The 23785-nt window shown below is 49.2% G+C and overlaps 1 protein-coding gene across 2 annotated transcripts in view; it reads right to left on the bottom strand.

The window, feature by feature from the left end:
- Positions 1-15659: 15659 nt before the first annotated feature.
- Positions 15660-23785, bottom strand: part of LOC122911546 (protein FAM187B-like) — a 31916-nt gene continuing 23790 nt past the window's right edge. Inside the window, exons 1-2 of one of the 2 annotated variants that reach the window (XM_044256320.1) lie at positions 18445-19157; positions 15660-16047 (exon numbers count right to left, since the gene is read on the bottom strand). In XM_044256320.1, the coding sequence (XP_044112255.1) occupies positions 15660-16047; positions 18445-19157 (1101 nt within the window). Of the gene's footprint in view, positions 16048-18444; positions 19158-23785 lie in introns of those variants that run through there. The other variant, XR_006385487.1, reaches the window with a different exon arrangement.

Below are 23785 nucleotides of genomic sequence, written 5' to 3' on the forward strand. Positions count from 1 at the left end.
TTCCCCCACTTCAGAAATGAGCACATCATCCAGGTAAATCCAGTGAGAAAGCTGCAGGACTTTTGCTGAAGCTCCTGAAAAGCTAAGCTTTGTTCCTACCCTGGTTGCTCACCTGGTGGGCAGCAAGTTTGGAGCTTCTGGGGGAGGAGAGGACCTTCCTGAAAATGAAATTGATATTGAGGGCAGAAAAGGTGAAAGAAGGAGCAATGCACAGTCCTGACTGAATTGTTTGAGCACCTGGATTCAGCCATACCTGCTGGCCAACCCCCCCCCCCCGACTTTTCCATTGTAAGAACCAGTACGTTCCCTCTGTGCTTAAGCTAGTTTGGGTTTCAGTAGCAGTAGACAGTCTAATTGGTAACAAAGTCTTGAAGATACACATGCAGCCAAACTTAGGTACTTTCCCCCTGAGGGATGTGGGCAGGCACTTCCCTCATTCAGAAGCCACGCCCCCTCTAGAGGCTCCTTTTCTACAAAGCCTGAATGGTTCCCTCAACCTGAGACAAAAAAAGCAGAATCCAGGCGTGAGCCCAAGACATGGGGTGACTTACAAAAGCAGCCACGCGACCAGCAGCAGGAACTGGGAATCTGCATTATTAATAAGCAAATCCATTTTCCTTCCCTCTTCTGGATGGGCTGAGCCCTGATTTTATTAGCTTGTTTTTACTAGCTCCGTCCATGTGTCCAGGGAAAGTATGTAGGCCAGTCATAGTTCTCTCGTCTCCTGGTCAGTGACTGGTTCTGGAAGAAGCTGTGACTAACCACTTCCCAGCAGACTTAAACTCACATGTCGGGGTTCCTGGGGTAAAATGGTTTTGTTCTTAAAAAGTAGTGCAAGGGGAAGAAACTTCCCTTTTGTGCCTCCCACAGAAAGTGCAGCCATGTGAGGAGGCACTAACGGACCTCGGATTCAACTTTCTCAAACTCTTCATCCAAAGCAGAATCATGACAGACTCTGCCTGGTTGTCCCCTCCATCCATGTGGGAGAAAAAAAAGGCAGTGCCGATCACACTTGAGTAGTTTAACAAAGGAAAAAAAAACCTCACAAATATTTAGCCTTGTCACAATCTATATGGCAATCTAAGTATTATTCCCAGGGCAACAAATTATTAAGTAAGACAGATGAGAATTACAGAATTTGGAAGGTTAAAGGTTGCTTGATAGAGTATTTTCAAGAGGAGTTTTATAATGCTGAGGAGTGTCTGATTTTCTACAGCTGCAAAGAAAGATCAGTTTTCTACTTATCTTTCTGCAGTTTCTTCAACCAGCACTTAGAAGAGCCTATAAGTACCAAGAGAGAAATCAGAGAGGTCAAACACTTAAAAAGGAGGAGGAAAATGGGCAGAGCAAGATTTTAGCAAAAGAAACAGTAAGGTTGTAATGTTTTGCATCTGTAGGAAATGATGGCTGGAACTGTAGCAGCCATATTGCCACCTTGAGGGAGGAACTCCCCACATGCAAGGACTCTTAGTCCATGAGAAATGCAATGACCTTGTAGAACTTCTCTATCTTGGTGATATTCATTGTTTTGCAAAATAATAAAAGCCTTTTTTTTTTTTTTAAAGATATTTGGCATCTCTTCTTCCCCTACTTGCAGCCAGGAGTATCCTACATGATCCTCCCAGAGTGAGGGATGCACAGGAGACGGCAAGGGAACTTCAACAGTATGGCCCATGCAGTGCTCAGACCACTGCCCTCACCAGGCATGGTCCTGGCTGTCTGCACGAGAGGCCCCTCATTCCCTCCAGGCTCTGTCACTGCTGGCATCATAGTGATTATGGTTTCTGTATTTTGCAGAAGGGCTCAGTAATTGTTTTTGGTTTTGTTTTTTAACTCTAGCCACCAATTCTTAACATTTAGCTAAGGTTACTCCCGGAGCACAAATGTCATCAACCCTGATAATTCAATAACAGAACCATGACCGCCTTGGGGAGTGGGGCAGGGATTACCTGGGCAGGATAACTTCGTGGGGTGATGGCGCTGTTCTTTCCCTGAGTCAGGATGTGTGTGTGCACCAGTGGAAACTCAGCAACATCCATTTAAGATTCGTACATTTCATCGTATCCAAATTTTACCTCAAAAAAAGAACTGTAGACCTCAAATCCCTGTTAGTGATGTGTGCATGCTGAAATGAGTTTAAAGTGCTGATGTCAGCTTTAAAATCCTTCACTTGAACTCATTTAAAAAATCCAACGGAGAAATCATACGGTTGATGAATGAACAGAAGCGGGCTGATGGGTATGTGATAAAGCAAACGGAGGAAAACGTTAATGATCGTGGAATCTAGATGATGGGTACCTGGGGGTTATGGTAAAGTTCATTCACTTTCTTTGTAGCTTGGACAGTTCTAACACAAGGGCCCCCAGGTGGCTCAGTCATTAAACCATGTACTCTTGATTTTGGCTTAGGGGTTCCTCGTTGGGGCTCCACACTCAGCGAGGAGTCTGCTTGTCCCTCTCCCTCCCCCCATACTCCTCCCTCTGCACAGTCTCTCTCTGTCTCTCAAATAAATAAATAAATAAATAAATAAATAAATTTTTTTTTTTTTTAAAGAAAGTTCTCTTACTTCAATGTTGGTGGTTTGGGGGGAGGAGGAGAAGCCTATGGATCTTTCTTGGTGACAGTCCAGTGGGCCCTTCTCTCCAGCGGGGGGCACCCCCAAGGGTGTGGTCCTTGCCCACAGTCCCACCTTCTAGGTCTAGGCCAAGGGAGGGGAAAGGCCAGAAGGAGACTTGGAGATCTGCCTGAGATGGAGAGTTATAGAGATAACTAACAGAGAAACCAAAAGTGATGATAGTAGTAATTGTCAGAACAAGAGCCAACACCTGCTCTTAGCTCCATCCAGGCTCTGCTCCAAGGGCTTTAGAGGAATTCATCCACCTGTTCTTGGTTGTTCTCATTTATGGATGTGGAAGCTGAGGCCCAGGGAGGGGTGATATTAGCTTGGTGCTGCGGTGGGAGGGGGCTGGTGTCAATCAAATCCTCACCCCACCGCGGGGTGGGGGCAGGAAGTTGATGGGGAAGGGCTTTGTGGGTAACACTAATGAATCAAAACCCAGAGGCATCAACATCTTGTGAAGAGATGGGGAGACTGTGGTGGAAGGGTGTGGAGCAGCCGTGACAGCTGCCTGCCTCTGGAGGAAGTGGTGGGGGGCAATCCTGGGGTGGCCGGTGCTGTTTCCGCAGCAGGAAAGGAGGGCCGAAGCCACGAATCTGGGAGTCTGGCAGGCTGCGCTCCCCGGGTCCCAAGCGTCTGCATGGCCCATGGAGGCCAGCGGGCCCACCCAGTGAGGGTATGTGGGATGCGGGTCAGCATGATCCGAGCCCACGGAGGAGGTTTCAGGCTGAGGGTGGAGCATGAGGCCAGAGGCCGGAGGCCGGGGTGGTCCACGCAGGCACACCCACGGGGGACCCGTCCTGACAACAGGCCAGCTCTCCAAAGCCGCCGTTGAAGACAATAGCACCGAAGCCTGTGCTCCAGGCCAGGCTTGGAGTGTTCCAGGACCAGAAGCTGTTTCCAAACTCAGGTTCTGCGGCTGTTTGCCCCTTGAAAATCAATACTTAAGAGACAAGCGATGGCGGGAAAAGAAAGGTTGCTTTATGCAGGGAGCCAGCAACCTGGGAAGACGGTGGACGGCGGACGGAAGTCCCAAGGCCATGTTCTCCCGTCCAGGGGGAGCCGGAGGGTTTTCACGGGGAGGCTACGAGAACAGAGACAGGGAGGGGGCCTGCGTGCAGGAGAGGCGGGTGCCCGGCAGTTAGCCGTAGGTCCCCACGACCCTGCACAGACGTGCTGGCATCCGTGGCAGCTGTTTTGAACGCAGTTGGGCCTTATCTCTGGGGAAAGTTTGGTCTTTCATGTCTCAGGGCCAGTTGAAGCACGTGATGGCCTCAGCTGACTCGATCCTCCCAACAACAAGGACGAGGAGGGGACACGGAAGCACAGGGCGCGAGATCCCAGGAAAGGCTGTTGTCCTGGAGACTCCCATGTGACATGGCGGCCTCAAAGGACCCCTGGAGACATATGCCAAGTCAAACAGCAGCTCCCCACGGGTGGACAGCTACCTGACTCATTTCCGGTGCCCTCGCTTCAGTCTCAGTGGCGGGAGCCACAGGGTCTGTGCACAAGTGCTGAGAGCGTCGGTGGCCGGCGGGGACACAGCGTGGAGGAGCCACCGGGCACTGGCCTCCATCTGGAAAATGGCTATAATTTGGGCATTTGCTAGAGAATCCACTAAGGCCAGTGGGCTTCCGTGTGGGGAGAAGTCGGGGCACAACGGAGCCTCTCTAATGCCAGATGTTGTGAGCGCTGTGATTATCGCCTTGACAGAAGGAGAGGGAGGAAGGGAGGAAGGAAGGAAGGGGGCAAGAATGCAGGAAAGAGAAACAAGAAAGAGGAAAACATGTTCCATTCAAGAGGAAGGAAGGAAGTGAGGTGGGAAGTGGGGTGCGGAAGAAGAAATGGGAAGCAGGTGGAGTGTTCCTAAAGATTCCCACGAACAACTGGACAAAGAGCTTTGTCCTTCCGGGGGTGGATGGCAGGGTCCTGACCACGAGGCCGAGGAGGTCTGCCGAGTTGGATCCTGTTTCCAGCCCTGCCACGTCCCAGCTGAGGCGATGAGCGCCTGACCCTCCCCCGCTGAACCTCAGTCTCCCCTAGCCCACAGGTTGTATGAGAGGCTGATGAGCCCATGAAGCAAGCTCGCTGTCTTTGCTGAGGGGCGGGCAGCCACGCCTGGATTCCGCTCACGGGATGTCATTACACTTACCCAGTTCTCAGTTGGCTGACAAATCAAAAGGCTATAAATAGGCATGTTTGGTTTCTCATAAATGCATTAAAAATGACGTGGCATCTTGCCCAGGTTTCCCGTCAGGGTGGTGGGCAAGGATTGTTTTGCAGAGATCTAAGGGGTGTCAAGGTTGTGGGCTCAGAAGGAGCTCCAGCTGCCCAGTGGCACCAGGTGTCGTCTCGACAAGCCCACGCCCTCCTTGGCACAGGCTCAGGCCGCCACTCTGGGCCCTGGCAAGCCCTGCCGGGTGACTCAGGCCCGGCCCCTGCCTGTTTGCCTGGACTCAGCCCTCTGGCCCAGCCTGCATTAGGTCAGTCTGTTCACAAGTGGGTTCTGGGAAGGCTGTGCCAGGCGGCGGGTGGAGGGGAGAGCAGGGAGAGGCAGACACAGCTAGGGGAAAAAACTGGGCTGTCCTGGGGTCTCCCTCCATCTTTCTTCATGAACTTCTCAGAGGCTGACCTCATTCCTGGCTCAGGAGGGAGACCCTGGGGGCAGAAGATACAAATTCTGGACTCCACCATCTGGGTTCAGTTCCTAGCTGCTCCACGTGTGACCTTAGGCATATTTACCCCATCAGTGCTTCAGTTTCCCCATATGCAAAATGAACATAATAGCAATGCCTACCCCATAGGGTGGCTGGAAGGTTTAAATTATTAAATGGGTATTATTATTACTATTACTATTATCGTTATCTCCTGAGGCTCCAAACAGTGTCAGGCACAGAGTATCTGCTCAGACTAGGGCATGCTGTTTTTGAAGTGGTTAAGAGCAAGGACTCTGGAGCAGCCTGGTTGGGTTCAACTCCCAGCCTCACCACTCATGAGCACCTGGATCTAACTGTGCCTGAAGCCAGACCTACTCTTGGGCTTTTCCATTCCAAGAGCCAGTACACTCCTTGTTAGCTTAAGCACCTTTGCCTGGATGTTTGTTACTTGCATCCCCATGGGTTCTGACTAATACAGAAGGCTACTAGGGGCTCAAATTACAGATAGGGAAGACATCTGAGGAGAAGGGAAGCTAAGGAAAGGAACAGAAGCGATACAGATAAGTTAGCATCCTCCTCCTAGGTTAGAATCCCAGCTGTGTTCCTTACTGCCTCTGATAAAGTGAGTACAAAGGGGATGCAGTCCTTTACTCCCTACGTCCCTCCTTACAGTGTGACTTTGCTACTCTTGCCATCAAGAGATGAGTCTATTTCCCCACCCTTTGAATCTGGGCTGACCTTGTCACTTCCTTTGGCCATGGACAAAGTGATACTGTGCTGGTTCCAAGCTTAGGCTTCAGGAAGCCTATACAGCTTCCACTGGCTCTCTTGGACCCTTGCTGCGACCTTGTGGACACATCCAGGCTAGACTGCTAGAGGGTAGGAGACTGAAGGCTTCCCAGGAAACTGCCACCCAACCCTCGGAAGCAGAGCCATCCAGCTCCTCAGAGCTGGCCACAGAGGCATGAACGAGGCCAGCCAAGATCTGAAGAACTACCCAGCTGAGCCCAGCCTGTGTCCCCACCCTACAGAAAGGAGAAAAAAATAAATGACTGTTGTGTCAAACCATTGCACTTTGGGTGGTTTCTTACGCAGCAGGAGATAACAGATACAGCTTGTCTAAAACAATCTTGCCCAGGGGACTTCCCAAAACCTCACCTTTAAGGTGCACGGCAAGCCACACCCGCTCTGCCCCAGTCCCGGGTCCAATGCAGCCTCAGCCTGGGCCTCAAGAGGGCTTGCAGCTTCTGTTCCCTTTCTTGGAGCCCTGCCACCAGCTTGTGGACAAGCCTGTCTCACACTCCTGGAGGGTTAGAGACCACGCGGAGAGCCCAGGTGCCCCAGCTCATGGCATCTGCTCCAGCCTGGCCAGCCGACTCCTACCCACGGAAGACACCTGATTTGGGAGGGTGCTTTATTTAGCTGTCATAACTGATAGATGTTTGCATTAATAGGTGAGTAGATTTATCATTCTGACCTTCGGTGTCCTCCTACAAAAAATAAAAATCACTTGGGATGTGTCATGAGAAGGCCATGAGCTCACGATCCTAAAGCTTTTGGCGCAGGTCCTGGCAGAGAGTGAGCACTCAATTAATGGAAGTTGGGAGGGAAACTGAAGGATAGAGAGACAGCCAACTGCCTCCCACCCTTTGAATCTTCCTACCTTGTCTGGCCAGCTGTGGATCATTCCAGAGAGGACCCATGACCCATAGATATCCACGCCTTTTATCCTTTAGTGTCACCAACACAGAGACATTCCTCAGAGGTAAGGCTGAAACCCTTGAGTAGAGGTGTCCTTGGCCCCCGAGGCCATCCAGAAAAAGTAGCTACACAGCAGTTACAGGTTCTAGACTCAGACACTGGTTCTGACCAATCTCTGCCTTTTACTGCCATCTGACCCTGGGCAACCAAGGCAGCCCTTCTGAGCTTCCACCGCCTCCCTGTAAAATAGAGATAGTTGTACCTACCTCTCAGGCTGACTGCTCATTCATTTCTTCCTGTGATCAGCAGACATACATTTATTGAGCTCTTAACTGCTTCCAGCTGTTTCGTGAGTGGGAGGTACAGTGAGGAAACCATACCAGAAATATCCCTGTCTTCTTGGAGCTCTCAGTTCAGTAGGGAAAGAAAACAATTAACCCACCAGGGACAAAAGAAGTGAAAAACTGTGAAAGTGATAAGGGTTTTGGAAGGAGAGTGTATCAGTCAGGAGAGGCTGGGTTATGCTGTGGGAACAAACAACCCGTGTCTTATGGCTTGGGACAACAAATATTTATTTCTTTTTTTTTCTTTTTGGAAGATTTTATTTATTTATTTGACAAGGAAGAGACAGGCTTCCTGCTGAGCGGGGAACCCGATGAGGGGCTCAATCTCAAGACCCTGGGATCATGACCTGAGTTGAAGGCAGGTGCTTAGCCAACTGAGCTACACAGGTGCCCCCAAATGTTTATTTCTTACTAATGTGTTGTGGGTTAGCTAGAACTCTGCTCACATCACAACCCAGGGCTGGCAGAACAGCCTCCATCTCAAGTACTGTGGGCTCTACACAGAGGAAAGTGGACTTGAGAACGTCTCGCTCTGGAATTAAGTGCTCTAGCTTGGAAGTGACTTGGATTACTTCTGCCTGAATCTCATTGGCCGGAGATGGTTGCATGGCCCCACCCAACCCCAAGGAGGCCAAGGGCACCATCCTACCCTGTTGGAAGGTAGACAGCCAGGGAGATTTGGTGAACAGCACTAGGGACCATTCTGAACATGTAAATATTGTGGGGAGGCTTCCAGGAGGGCAAGGATGCCTGACCTGAGGCCTGAACAATATGAGGGGCTAATGAAGAGGAGGGGGAAAGAAAGGGCTTTCTAGAAGGGTGCCCACAGCCTGGGGAGGAGGGTAAAAGGTAGCCAGTTTGTCTGGAGCCAGAGAGGGGGTGACATACAGTGTAAGGAAAGATGAGAAGTGTGTAGTGGCCCATTGGTGTGGGCATGGTAGGCCGTGAAGGTAGTCAGTCTGATTCTAGAAGCAAGGAATGGCCATTGCTGGGGCTTTAGGCAGATGTAGGGTGTCCTGGATTTGCTTGAGCATTCAGGGAGAACATGGACAGGGACTCTTGTGAAGGCTAATGAGGGGTGCCCTGAGCTGCTGCGGAAGGATGTGGATCCCCTGAAACGCTGTGTCTCCCAAGACTACTGCAGGCTAAAAGCTTTACTTTTATCTAAAGATAAGAAGAGATGATCTTTCAAATATCATATGATCTCCCTGATATGAGGAAGTGGTGATGCAACATGGGGGCTTAAGTGGGTAGGAGAAGAATCCATGAAACAAGATGGGATAGGGAGGGAGACAAACCATAAGTGACTCTTAATCTCACAAAACAAACTGTGGGTTGCTGGGGGGAGGGGGCTTGGGAGAAGGGGGGTAGGGTTATGGACATTGGGGAGGGTATGTGCTTTTGGGTAAATTGGAAGGGGAGATGAACCATGAGAGACTATGGACTCTGAAAAACAATCTGAGGGGTTTGAAGTGGCGGGGGGGGGGGGTGGGAGGTTGGGGTACCAGGTGGTGGGTATTATAGAGGGCACAGCTTGCATGGAGCACTGGGTGTGGTGAAAAAATAATGAATACTGTTTTTCTGAAAATAAATAAATTGGAAAAAAAAAAGAAGAGATGATCTTTTTATGTCTGAACAAAAAAAATTGAGCAATATATATAAGTTTTAGGAATTCAGAAATGTCAACTTAAATATTCCCCTCAGGTCAACAATTAGTATAAGGAGTCAGAATTACAGATATTTTTTAGGGGTTAAAATTGCTTCAGAAGCTGCAGCCACAATCTCTGAAGCCTGGATTGTGGCAATAACAGGCCAGATGCAAACCAGTTTACCTCCTCTTTCTGGGGACACAGAAGGCCAGGTTTCCAAGCTTCCTCTGAAGTTAGGTAGGGGCTGTGTGAATAGGGTCTGGCCAGTGGACAAAATGAATGACACTTGTAAGCCTGGCCTGAACATCCATACCTGATTCCAGTTCTTTCCGTCTCTTCTGTGGTGACTGTGGAAACCATGCTCCAGAGGGAAGCCTGTACCTTCTAAGTCACTGCTTTAAGGAAGCCCTGAGCTGCATCTGATCATAACGTGAGCCAGAAATAACACTTTATAGTTATTCCGGGGTTTCTTTGTTACTGTAGCAAAGCCTAGCCTATCCTGACTTACAGAATGACTTACAGGACTCCTCTAATAGAATTAATATTTGCAAAGGCAATTTCAAAACACAGAAGGTGTCTGTATTCAGGGTTGCCCTGTGGAGTTGTGTAGGTCAGCACTGGGCAGTGTGGCCAGCCCAGGGGGCAGGTCGGGATCCACTCTGTGCCCGACTCACCAACCTAGTACCCTCCTAGGAGGCTGTGTCCATGTGAAGGAAGCACATTCAAAATTGTATGGTAAGGGGACATGTAGGCTAAGGGCAGCTTTTTCTGTGTTTCTGCAATGTCAGAAAAAAAGAAAGGGGAATACTTTCCCCATTCATTCTTTCTCTAGCGATGGGATGGGCTGTAGGCCAAACACTGGAATTGCATTTATTAGTAATTATATTTTTTTAAAAAGTAAGCCTCAGAATTTAAAAAAAAAATATGATGGAAAACACCTCACCAAAGAGGATACACAGATGGCAAATAAGCAGATGAAAAGAGGGTCAGAAGTCATTGCATTAGGGAAATGCAAATTAAAACAATGATATACCACATCACACCTATCAGAATGGCGAAAATCTGGGACACAGACACCAAAAAATGTTGGTGAGGATGTGGAACACCACGATCTCCTATTTATTGCTGGTGGGAATGGAGAACCCCACAGTCATCTTGGAATATGGTTTGTCAATTTCTTACAAAACTAAACAAACTCACCATACAGCCCAGCAACTGCACTCCTTGGTATTTCCACAAAGGAGTTGGAAACTTAGGTTCATACAAAAACCTGCACACGGATGTTCACAGCAGCTCTCTTTGTAAGTGCCAACACTTGGAAGCAACCAAGATGTCCTTCCACAGGAGAATGGATTAACAGTGGTAGATGCAGACAATGGAAGAGGATTCAGGGCTAAAAGGAAACGAGCCAGCAAAAGCCATGAGAAGACATGGAGGAAATTTACATGCATAGGTCGAAGTGAAAGAAGTCAGTCGGAAAATGTGCCACACTCTATGATTCCTCCTGTATGACATTCCAGAGGAGGGAAAGTCTGGAGAGGGGATAAAAATGAGTGGTTGCCAAGAGTTAGCTGGGAGACAGGGATGAATGGTAGAGCACAGAGGGTCCTTAGGGTGGCGAAATGACTCTATTTGATACTACAATGATGCATACATTTATCCAAATCCATAGAATGTACACATCGAGAGCGAACACTAGTGTGAACCGTGGACTTTGGGTGATACTGCTGTGCCCATACAGACTCATGGATTGTGAGAGATGCACCCCTCAGGTGGCAGGTGTGGATGATGGGGAGGCTGGGCATTCACCAGATGTTGATAATGAGTGGGGAGGGGAAGTAGAGGCCATCTCTGTCCCTTCCTCGATTTTGCTGTGAACCTCAAACTGCTCAAAAAAAAAAAGTCTTAAAATTACAATAGGACAAGGAGGGACAATTGGGTGGCTCAGCTGGTTAAGCGTCTGCCTTTGGCTCAGGTCATGATCCCAGGGTCCTAGAATCAAGTCCCACATCGGGCTCTCTGCTCAGTAGGGAATCTGCTTCTCCCTCTCCCTCTGCTGTTCCCCCTGCTTCTGTGCACTCTCTTTCACTCTCTGACAAATAAATGAAATCTTTTTTAAAAAAATTAACAAGTTAAAAAAAAACCAATATAACAATGACAGGGCAAAACAGGATGGTTAAAAATGGAATATGGGGCATGTGGTGCCTTCCACGGCACTTGGAGGTGGGGGGAAGAGGTGGCGAGGGCTGGCCTCACTGCTTCTCCCACTGGGTGACGGAAGCTTCTCATTGTCCAGCTGACTGAATGGAGAGTGGCTGCCACTCCCCATCCTTACCCGTCAGGATCTCTATGTTGCCAAAATCATCTTTTTATTTTTTTTAAAGAATTTTATTTATTTGACAGAGAGAGACATCCAGAGAGGGAACACAAGCAGTGGGGGTGGGAGGAGGAGAAGCAGGCCTCCCGCCGAGCAGGGAGCCCAATGTGGGGCTTGATCCCAAGACCCCCGGGACCATGATCTGAGCCAAAGCAGGTAATTAATGACTGAGCCACCCAGGAGCCCCAGAGTCACTTTTTTTTTTCCTTAAAGATTTTATTTATTTGACAGACAGAGATCACAAGCAAGCAGAGAGGCAGGCAGAGAGAGAGAGAGAGAGAGAAGGGGAAGCAGACTCCCTGCTCAGCAGAAAGCCTGATGTGGGGCTCGATCCCAGGATCCTGAGATCATGACCTGGGCTGAAGGCAGAGACCTTAACCCACTGAGCCACCCGGGCACTGCCCAGAATCACCTTTTTAATTGGACATCAGATCAAGGGTCTCCACTGCTCAAAAGCCTCCCGTGGCTCCCATCTCACTTCAGACAGAATCCAAAGCCCTGGCCTTCCGTGCCCTACAGGATCTGGCTGTGCTCCCTCCCTCTTGTCCTCCCTGCCCCAGTCAGCCCCATCCACCAAGTAGAAACCCACTCTGGAGCCTTCATACACACTGCCTCTGCCCAGAACCCCTTGGGACCTGCTGAATGACAGTTCCCCAAAGGGTTCTGCTCCAAACCCCTGCATCTGTGAAAAATGTTACTTACATGGTGGAAGGGACTTTGCAGGTATAATCAAGGTCAGGATCTTGGGATGGGGACATTATTTTGGATTATCGGGTGGGCCCGATGTAATCCTGAAAGTCCTTGTAAGACTTATAAGAGGGAGGGGCGCCTGGGTGGCTCAGTGGGTTAAGGCTCCGCCTTCGACTCAGGTCATGATCTCAGGGTCCTGGGATCGAGCCCCACATCTGGCTCTCTGCTCAGCAGTGAGCCTGCTTCCCCCTCTCTCTGCCTGCCTCTCTGCCTACTTGTGATATCTCTCTCTGTCAAATAAATAAAATCTTTAAAAAAAAAAAAAAGGCTTGTAAGAGGGAAGCAGGAAAGTCAAAGAGTCAAAGAAGATGTGATCCTGGAATCGTTGGTCAGAGAGTCAGGCACAGAGATCTGAAAAGGCCCCGCTGTTGGCTTTGAGGATGGAGGACTTATGAAGGAGCTGGAGGGGCGAGCATAGGATTCCCCGCCTTGAGCCTCCAGAGGAATCCAGCCCTGCTGACACCTTGATTTTAGACTCAGTCAAGACCCAAATCAGACCCATTTTGGTCTTCTGACCTCCCGAAGTGTACCACTGTACATCCATGTTGTTTCAAGCCATTCCGTTGATAGTCATTTGTTACAGTAGCTGTAGGAACCCGATACCCACCGCCTCGAGACCCCTACTTTTCTGGCTCTTTCTCACTGTTCAAGGCTCATCTGAGCTCATCTGAAATGTCACCTCTTGAGAGAAGTTGTCCCTAGCGACTCCGGCTCATAAATATTTATTGAATGAATAATTGAAAACAGAAACATCCAGTTGACCCCGATAAAGGTTGAAGCAAGAGCCTACAGACTAACACCTGTGGGCTGATGTCTTTTATTTGTCTGGGGCTGTGTTTGAAAACATTTTTGAGCCAGTTTTTATGATTTGAAACAGCTTCGCTGAGATATCTCAGTTTCAAGAAGCACGAGAAGCTCTCGGAGGAATGAGAGGCCTGCATTTGTGCCTGGTGGAAGTCAGCTAGAATTTTCTGGCATGGCCCCAGCTGCCCCCCGCCCGCCCCGCTCCACCAGTATAAAAACTCCTACACCGACTGCCACAGCCCCCTCCAGGCCTTGCCCCTCATGTATGGTTTCTGCTTGGCTTGGGCAGGCCACCGCTTTAGCAACCCTGGCATCTCAACTAGGAATCCCCCAAAAGCAAATATGAAAATAGAAAGTATCAACGAGGAGGCAGGAGGTAGGTATGAACCATCAGATGAAAATTTGAGAACTACAAAATACATTAATCCAAGTAAAAGGCTCACGGGACAGACTGAGGGGCAGAAGGGAGATGACATAGGAAGGTGTCAGCAAACTTGAGAGGAAATAGACGTTCTCTGATCTGCAAAGCAGAGAAGATGGGAGGAAAATCATCAGTCTTGGGGGACCGGGGGACAGCAACAGCTCTGACGTCCATATCTTTGGAGTCCTGGGGGAGGAGAGGGAATGCTGGGGGGAGAAAATATTTGAAGAATCTAATTTCTGGGAGCAGAAGGGAGGGAGAGCAAGGCCAGGAAGTGGCTAACTCAATCCACAGTGCTTTATGGAGCCACTCACTGCTGCACCTGCCAGAAGCTCAGTGTCACTGAGGACCCTCGGAAGGAATGTGTAGAATGTGGCCTGGACTTGGAGCTCCCACTCCCATGCCTTCTGGGTACGGGTGGCTCCCACGGGCACCAAGCACTCTGCTGTCAGCCTGGCCCATGCCTGGTGCAAGGGACCATCTGCGTAACTGCTAAAGCTACAGGGGAACCTCAGGGTGGGCTTGGGGCAATGGGTGGGGGGTGTCTTGGTTGCCTACCACGGCATAATAAATTACCAGACATTCAGTGTCTTAAAATAACATGTATGCCTGACACCTTGGTGTCTGTGGGTCAGGAGTGCAGAGTGGCTGAACTGGGTCCTCTGCTCAGGGCCTCCCAAGGCTCAACAGAAGTGCTGGTTGGGCTGTGTTCTCATCCAGAAGCTTGACTGAAGAACCTGCTTCTGACCTTCAGATCATTGGCAGAGTTCACTGCCTTGCGGCCTCAGGTCTGAAAGACCACTTGCCTCTCCCAGAGGCGGCTCACGGTCCCCACCAAGCAGACATGCTCAACAACATGACCGTGGACCTCGTTGGGCCAGCAGGCCTCCCTCGCTCCCGCAGGTGAAGACACAGTCTTATGTGACGTAATCTAATCCAGGCCTGACATTCTGACACCTTCACAATGGGAAGAGGGATATGGTTGGAAACAAGTCACAGGGGCCAGGAGGCAACAGTCGCTGGGATCACCTGAGGGTCTGCCTGTCATGGCGGGACACCGACTGCCTGGGCTGTGGGTTGTGAACTTCTAGGCTGTGCGGACAGCCTGTGCTCGGCTCCGGTTCCTCTGCCCCCAGATACCACACAATGTGCCCCTGTGGGTGCAGGACACTGGGGGTTTCTGGGGAGCTGGTTGGGAGGGGCCCAGAGGCCTCCTCCCAAGTTTACCGTGTGACCTCAGGCCGGGAGCTTGAACCCCTTGTGCGTTGATGTTCTGACCTACAAGATGAGGTTCATAGGAACCCCAGCCTCCTGGGAGGCCGTGAGGACAGAATGTTCATGAATGGTGTGAGTTCCGATCCTGCCAGAAAGTTCACAAACATTTCCCATTCCTGTCTTTGTGATTCTCTGCCTCTGCTTCCCGATGGACCCTGTTTAGTTCTCCACAAAGGTCCCCCCATTCTACAGGAATCTTTGTGTCTCTGGGCACCGCGTGAAGCCTTAAGTGTTTTGGCAACAGTGTCTGGGAAGTGAGGAGTGAACTCTGCCCTCTACTCAGGGGCAGAAGTTCTATTCTGGAAGTTTCAGATTGGTCCTGTCGTGGCTTTACAATGGACTCTCAGGGCAATGAATTTTACAAGGCATTAATATTTGATTTCTCACTCTTGTACTCTGCTGAACAGCGTATATAATTTCTGGGAACAGCCAGGCTTGGTGATTCCCGTGGGCCAGCTGGGCCAGGCCCGGCGCCTGGTCCTAGTAGAAGGGTCTGTCTCTCCTTCTCAGGGGCCTGAGGGGGCTCTCTGCCCTGCAAGAGCCAGGAAGGGTGACACGTGTCCAGTGGCCCTGGGCCACTCCCCTGGCAGCACCCTAAGCCCAAAGGCCCTAGGCACAGTGGGGGCAGAGTGGGGGCAGGCCTGCAGAGTTTTGGGGCTCCCTACCTCCGTTCCATCTCAGCCCCTGTCCTTGTGGGAATGCAGTCAGGAAGGTGGCGACAGTTTACCAACTCCCAGAGACTCGCTCTGCACATGGTCTCATTCCATCCCTCCCTCCCCGAGGGAGGAACACAAGACGTGAGCCGGGCAACCTGAGTTCAGATTGGAGACCAGAGCCCCCAGCCCCCGCCAGTCTCTGGACAGTAGTTTTACCTCGGCTTCCCCATCTGTGGGACGGAGATTGCTAATGAGTTAGCGGAGCAGGACCCGGGACAGGGAAGATGAGGCCTGGGCTGTAGCTGTGGGTCTGTCTTGTGCCCCTGCCCAGGCCCAGCTGCCGTGGGAAGGACTGTTCAGAGGATGAGGACGCGGGAGACCAGCTGTCCTGGGCCCCGGGGGCTCGCTTTATTTTACCAGCAGCACCTGGTCACTTCTTTTGTGCTGGGAAGGGTGGCAGAGCTTGAGCAGCAGGCCGAGCAGGCCCAGAAAGATGCCTACCAGCAGCATTAGCTTGAGTCCCTTGAGGACGGACCTGGCCTTCCCCTTCCGGGCCTCCCTTGACTCCAGCTGTGGTCCAGCTTCCTCTTGCTGGAGGGTCTCCGGCACATCCGGAAAGGGCCTGGGGTTGAAGCGAGCCATGAGCTCCTGCTTCACGAAGCACTTGTAAATGGCCGGCTGGAAGACCTGAAGCTGCCTGCCACCGTTGGTGGGTTCCAGAATGCTGCTCAGGACCTGGTTGGAGAGCTGGCCCTGCCAGGTCAGGGGGATGTCGTTGACTTCCCAGAGGATGGGCCTGCAAAGGAGGACAAAGTGAGCTGCAGCAGCCGGGGGCTGAATGGGGGACAGAGGTCAGGACAGGATGTGGAGACGGGAACAGCCAACAGGGCACCCCCTCCAGGAGTGCTGGGGGAAAGCAGGGCCGGGCTGGCAGGGAGCTCAGAGCCCTATGCCCCCCGCTACCCTCCCCGCCCCCCGCCCTAAATGGGCCAGGTTCATAGGTCTCTAGCTTTTTGAGCCTCCACCTGAAAACTGGGGATGTAAAGATTTTACCTGTTTCACAGGACTGTTTGAAGGAATGAGCCAGAACACTTGCCTACGTGATTGCCCCCACGCCCCACCCCTGCTCTCCCTGCCTGGCCTCATTTTCTCTGCTCTCCCTCTCTGTCTCTCTCTGCCTCAGCTGCACTGGCCTCCCAGGTGGACTTCCAGCAGGCTGGGCCCCATCCTGTCTCAGGGCCTTTGCCCCTCCCTCCACCAGGAGTGATCTCCCTCAGCACCCAGGGCTCCCTCACCTCCTTTCAGTCTCGGCAACTTCTCAGATGACTTCCCTGCCCTCTGTTTTTAAACTGATCCTCTCCTCCACGCCCATCTCCCTTCTTGGCCCTTAACCACCGCCACCTAGAACACTGTATGTTTATTTATGCGATTGTTCATGGCTCCATGAGGGCAGGAATCTTTCCCAGTTTTGGTCTCCTCTGATCCCCGGTACCAAGAACAGTGTTTGGCTTATAAGCCCTCAGTGGCACCATGTCAGTGAACACATAGATCAGGCCCATATCACAGCCATCGTGGCTGGGGAAGAGGAGCACTCAATCGACAATATTGACGAGGCCAGTAATCCTACGAGGAAAAGCTAACACCTCTGAGAGTGTGGAACTTTCCTCAGACACTGTTGTAAGTACCTTTATAGACATCACAATGACCCCATAAGGCCAGGGTCCCACAAGATTTCCGGACTGACCTGGGGAGTGTCCTTACCAAGTGTGTGTTCTAAACCTCAGAATGGGACCTTATTTGGCAATCAGGTTGTTGCAGATGTGATCAGTTAAGATGGGGTCTGACGGAAGAGTCCCCAGGCTCTAAATCCAATAGGACCTGTGTCCTTTAAAGAAAAGGAGGAGACACAGACACAAACACACAGGGAAAAGGCCAAGTGGTGACAGGCAGTTCAGGGTCATGGTTACAAGCTAAGGAAGGCCCAGGATTGTCCACCACTCCCAGAAGCGAGGAGGAAGCAAGGACGGGTTTCACACAGCATCTCAGAGGGCATGGGGCCCTGGGGACGCTTCGACTTTGGACTTCTGGCCTCCAAAACTGTGAGAGAATACATTTCAGGTGTTTTAAGCCACCCAGTGGAAAGCCCAAGGAAACTCATCCAACCCCCATTCAACAGACAGGGAGCCTGAGGCCCAGAGAGAAGCCACAGGCTCAAAAGCACACAGCTGGGAAGTATGGAGACCAGACCTGGCTGAATCTAGAGTCCAAGACATAAACGTCACATGGAATGCCACTCTACCCAGCACCCTAGAGACGTGGCAGCCCTTGAAATCTCAGTGACCTCTCTTGATTCTTTTTTCTTTCTTTCTTTTTTTTTTTTTTAAAGTAGACTACACCTGGGCTGCCTGGGTGGCTCAGAGGGTTAGATATCTGCTTTTGGTTTAGTCACAATCTCCAGGTCCTGGGATCGAGTCCCACATCAGTCTCCTTGTTCAGCAGGCAGCCTGCTTCTCCCTCTTCCTCTGCTGCTCCCCCTGCTTGAGCTCTCTCTCCCCAAAATGAATAAATAAAAAGATCTTTAAAAAAATATAAAGTGGGCTCCACACCCAGCATGGAGCCCAATGTGAGGCTTGAACTCATGACCCTGAGATCAAGACCTGGGCTGAGATGAAGAGTTGGATGCTTGACTGAACGAGCTGCCCAGGCGCCCCACGTTTCTCCGTTCTTCTCTGGGGTTCCCAACAATCGGCACTCGGGAACTTCTTGTCTGCCAAATGACACGGAGCGGGTGTCCCAGGCTAGAAAGCAGGGGCGGGTGCCCTTTCCCGAACTGTGGGGTCTTTGCAGAGACTACGTGCTACTTTTACACTTAAAGGAGGAGAAAAAGAGGAGGAAGGGAGACAAGAGAGTGTGGGAAAGAAAAGAAGTGCCATCACAGCGGGAATAAGGAAAAGAACACCAGAGGGAGGGAGTGGGACCATATTTGACAGAGCAGGTGGCTGCAGAAGCCCCAAGAATTTGCTTGGGCTCCCCCCAAGGGAGGGGCTGTCACAGGCCCATAGGGACAGAGGGTGGGGGGATCCCTACAGTCAAGTGTGTAGGATTTAGGGTCAACACAGCTCCCCTTGAACAAGGACTGGGCCCTTCTGGGCTTTAGTTGGCCCCTCTCTTAAATGCCCCCCCTTAGAGTCACCTGTAGATAGATCCCCGGGGGCAGGTGAGCCACACGGACCCCAAATCCTCCCTGATCTCGTAGTTGTCGAAGGTGATGAAATCCACCGTGGATATTTTGCATGGGACCTGGCAGGCCTCCACCTGCATCTCTGGCCGCATGCGGCTGGACCACATCTTCAGATTCCCCAGATAGAGCCAGCATGGCATGGGCTCCTGTAGAGGCTCCTTGATGTAGCAGTAACCCAGCCGTTTCCGCTCCCCGGGCTCCCCACAGCGGTTACAGTCCTGCCAGGGCTCCCAGTGGGTGAAGATGAGTTCCGTGCCACCCAGACTCAAGGTCTCATTCTGCAGGGGCTTCTGGCCCAGACCTCTGTGGGTGATGTGCAAGGTGCTGGCATCTTGGAAGTCAATCTCATACTGCACCACTTGGATGCCGTTCGTGTCCTGGCAGTGGTAGAAGCCCGTCTGGGAGGGCGCCGGGTCTCGGATGAGAATGCCGGTCCCGGGTATGATCTCTATGTTGGAAACTCTAGAGACTTTGTTGGACCAGCTGGCCTTGTCTTGCAGGAAGAAGAAGTACCACTGTGCCCCAGAAGAGTTGCAGGGCAGAAAGATGTCGTTGTCAGAGAGGAGGGCTTTCTGGCATTGGTTCTCGTTGGGACAGCTGAAGGTCATGTGGAAGTCCAGCGCAGGGATGGCGAGACTGAGAAGCAGCCATGGGGTGGCGAGCATGATGGACTGGGACTGGGGCCAGCGGGCAGGGCACTCCCCTGGCCACTGTTAAGTCACCCCTGAAACCCAAGCCTCAGCGAGGGGGAGGTGTCCTGGGGTGCACCGCATGGGTATGTGAGGTCACAATCCCCATTTGATTGGTGACAGTGTGACAATGCTTTTTCATCTCTCTTCTAAGTCCTCTACTCTGCTGGGATAGGAAGAAACTTAATTTGTCTCTTCAGGGTTTTCTCTACCATCCCCTGGTTTGGCATTCAAATATCACATGTGAACATTGGATGCATTTCCCCCAAACACCGACTATGTTCTGGGCCCAATTCTGAGTGGTAAGCATGGAGAGGTGAATAATTCCTCTCTGGTTACCAAGCAAAAGACTCCACCTGCCTCAGGACCTTGGAACACACTGGTCCCAGACTCTTTCCACAGATAGCTGCCTGATTCAATTCATTTTAAACAAATAAATATTTTTCTCAGGTGTCTCCTTCCCAAATCCTTTCCTAAACTCCTTCTCGGCCCTGAAATTAATGATTGTGTGGGCTTGCCCCACCATCACTGACTCATTTCACAAATTTTTACTGAAGGCCTGTCGCTGGCCCTTATTCTAATCGCAGCTCTGAGCTGGTTGGACAAAGCCTCTTCCTCCTTCAGACTTACCCTCTAGAGATAGATGATAAGCAAATATATAATACATAAGATCAGATACAGTAGATTATCCTTATTCATGGCAGTTATAACTGTTCTATAAAGTTGCTGAATTAGCAAATACTGAAACATTGTTCTCAGAATTAATGCAGGTTTAAGGTCCTACCAGCCTTTGGTCATTACATTTTTGTCAACCTCTCAATACACAGGCTTATTTTATGCATATTTTCTTTAAAGACCTCTCTTGTTAATTCGTTAACATTGAACTTGTAACCCACAGCACCATTAACTCATGGCTGAATAAAGCTTATCTGAGACACCTGTTTTCTTCACAAGACACGTCGAAGCCATCTTGTGCTTAGGAATACTGGCCAGCCTTCAGCTCTGCCTGGGAGCCATTTTAAATAGCAGAATCACAAAAAGTACAAAAATGCAGCAACAACAAAAAGTGGTGCTAAACAGGCCATGAAAAGGATGCTTTTAATCGTAGGAGAACTGGAACTAGAAGGCAGTGTCGTGGTGTTGGATCTCCGCTGGGAGTGTGCACCGAGGGGGCTCAATGTTTTCAGAGCCCTGTGCATGTCTGCGCATGACTACAAAACCACTGTGGGTGTTGATCTGGGGGCTACCAGTGAATTTTAGTGAGTGAGTAAATTCACAGGTATGGGTCCTTGAATAATGATTGCCCACTAATTGCTAAAGACCAGAAGAGAGCAAGGAATGGGGATGGGAAATGAAGGGTTGGTGTGTGGGTGTGAGCTATTTTAGGGAGTGGGATCAGGCCTGTCTGAGCACTCATGGGAGGGGTGAAGTTTTATAAACACTTGAATAAAGTGAGATAAAGGGCAATGTGGATATTTGAAGGAAGAATAATCCCAAGAAGAAGATTCCCAAACCCCTGATATGGCTGCCATATTTCAAGGGCATAGAAGTCAGAGTGACTAAGGGGTAGTGGACAAGGGGTGAGGCCAGAGGTTCACTTAGGTCTTTGCTAAGACATCCTGCCTCCCTCTCTCCCTGGCTCCTGTGGCTGGGGGCTCTCTTAGTCTTGTCCCTGTCCCATGTGGGGACCTCTACAGGCTGCGTTTGGGATAAGCTCTATGCTTAGGCTCTGGAACTTCTTCTATGGCCTTTTGCTGCCACCTTCACCCCAGGAGTGGGCCACACATCCCCTCTGTCCTCATATCTATTAAACCCATCTGGAGTGTTTGTCTGCTTCCCAGGACCTTATAAAGTCCCTCTACCTGAAACATATTAACATCTATACTTCTGATGCCTCCCCTCCATCTGCCTCCCTCCCTCTCTCCCCTCCATCCAGGACTCTTTTCTAAACAGGTAAACGGGCTATGGGGACCCTGTACAATATCCCACTTCCGATTTTCATATCTTCTAGGTGAGAAGAAACAAATTGGCTGGGTCCAGCCTGGATAAATGTTTTCACTGGTCTCTCTAGGATGTTTTTAGAATATTTAAATCAGTGACCAACATGTAAAATCCAAGAGATTGCGTGTGAGAATCCAGATTCCCTGCTATTCTTTAAATAGCGTGGGTAAGGTTTCTGCTTACTGCTACAATTGAGAAGTTAATATAATACTAATACTCTTGCTAACAACAACTACAGACTCTAGGGTAACTGTGATTAATATGATTAATTAAGATGAGGATTTTGAACCTATATAGAAGAATCAAATGGAAATACTAGAACTAAAAAATAAAATTTCTGAAATTGAGAATTCACTAGAAAGGGGAGCAAGCTATTAGACACAACAGAAAAGAGGATCAAGGAAAAGAAAGATGGGCGCACAGAAAAATATCTATACTGAAGCATGCAAAAAAAGAAAAGATAATATAGAAAAGAGTGAAAGAGACATATAAGACATGGTGAAGAGTTCTACCATTCATGTAAATGGAGACTTAGAAGCAAAGGAGAGACAGGAACATCAGTAATATTTTAAGATACAGAATGAAAACTTTCCCAAACTGATGAAAGACATTAAGCAACAAATTCAAGATGGCCTTCAAAACCTGTGCAGGATAAATATAAATGAAGCCATAACTAGGCATTTTATAGGAAAATGCTGCTACAAACCAAAGAGGAAATAATAAAAATGGCCAGAGAGGAAAAAGATACATGTTTTCAAAGTAACAATCATAAGACCCTACACTGACTTTTAAAAATTATTATTATTATCATCATCATTATGATTATTAAGTAGACTCCACACCCAGCATGGAGCCCAATGCAGAGCTTGAACTTATCACCCTGAAATCAAGACCTGAGATCATGATCCTACATTGACTTTTTTTTTTAAAAAAAAGGGGTGCCTGGGTGGCTCAGTCTGTTAGGTGTCTAGTTCTTGGTTTTAGCTCAGGTCATGATCCCAGGGTCATAGGATTGAGCCCCACACCAGACTCTGCACTCTGCAGAGAGTCTGCTTCTCTCCCTCTCCCTCAGCCCCTCCCCTCAAGTGCTCTCTCTTTCTCTTTCTCTCTCTCTCTCTAAAACAAATAAGTAAATCTTAAAAAATAAATAAAGCAATATTCAAATAAGTTATGGAAGCTAGAAGACAATGGAATGACACTTTCTTTTTTTTAAAGATTTTATTTATTTGTCAGAGAGAGTGAGCACAGGCAGAGAGAATGGCAGGCAGAGGCAGAGGGAGAAGCAGGCTCCCCGCTGAGCAAGGAAGGAGCCTGATGTGGAACTCGACCCCAGGACGCTGGGATCATGACCTGAGCCAAAGGCAGCTGCTTAACCAACTGAGCCACCCAGGCATCCCTGGAATGACACTTTCAAAGCACTAAAAGGAAATGATTGCCAAGCTAGAATTCTATATGTAAACGTCTATATGCCACAGTGAAAATATCCTTTAAAGACAGAGGCAAAATCAAAAGAAATGAAATCTTGCCATTTGTGACGACGTGGATGGAACTAGAGGGTATCATGCTTAGCGAAATAAGTCAATCGGAGAAAGACAACTATCATATGATCTCCCTGATATGAGGAAGTGGAGATGCAACATGGGGGGTTAAGGGGGTAGGAGAAGAATAAATGAAACAAGATGGGATTGGGAGGGAGACAAACCATAAGTGACTCTTAATCTCACAAAACAAACTGAGGGTTGCTGGGGGTCGGGGGGTCGGGAGAGGGGGGTGGGGTTATGGACATTGGGGAGGGTATGTGCTATGGTGAGTACTGTGAAGTGTGTAAACCTGGCGATTCACAGACCTGTATTCCTGGGGATAAAAATATATGTTTATAAAAATAAAAAATTAAAAAAAAAGACAGAGGCAAAAAATAAAGGTATTTTCAGACAAAAACTGAGAGGATTTACCACAGCAGAGCACACTAAAAGTAGTACTAAAGAGAATTCTCCAGGCAGCAGGAAAATGGGAGCAAGGTAATGCAGGAATGAAAACTACCAAAGAGTAAATATGTGGGTAAAATTAAATGAATATCTATAGTGTTTTAAAATAATGTCTTGTGGGGTTTAAAATATATTTAAAATAAAAATACTTGATCAAGAGCACAACAGATAGAAGGGGAATAAAGGGAGCTAAAGAGTTATAAGGTCTACATTGCCTAGGAAATGGTGCAAGTACAAATTCATATTATATTCTAATGAGTGAGGATTGATTTTGTAATCTCTAGAGAAAATAAAAAGAATGCATATCTAATAAGCTAATAGAGAGGGAGATGGGATAATTAAAAAATATCTGGTGAAAAAATATACTTGGTGAATCCAGTACTATGTTGAATAAAAGTAGTGAGAATGGACATCCTTGTCTTGTTTCTGACCTTAGGGGAAAGCTCTCAATTTTTCCCTACAGAATATGATGTTCACCATGGGTTTTTCATATATGGCCTTTGTTGAGGGTTTTTTATCATGAATGGATGTTGGATGTTGTCAAACGCTTTTTTCTGCATCTACTGAAATGATCATATGGTTTTTATTCTTTCTCTAATTAATGCGATATATCATGTA

The sequence above is a fragment of the Neovison vison genome, chromosome 7, assembly GCF_020171115.1.
Source record: "Neovison vison isolate M4711 chromosome 7, ASM_NN_V1, whole genome shotgun sequence".
In the NCBI taxonomy this organism is placed as follows: Eukaryota; Metazoa; Chordata; class Mammalia; order Carnivora; family Mustelidae; genus Neogale; species Neogale vison.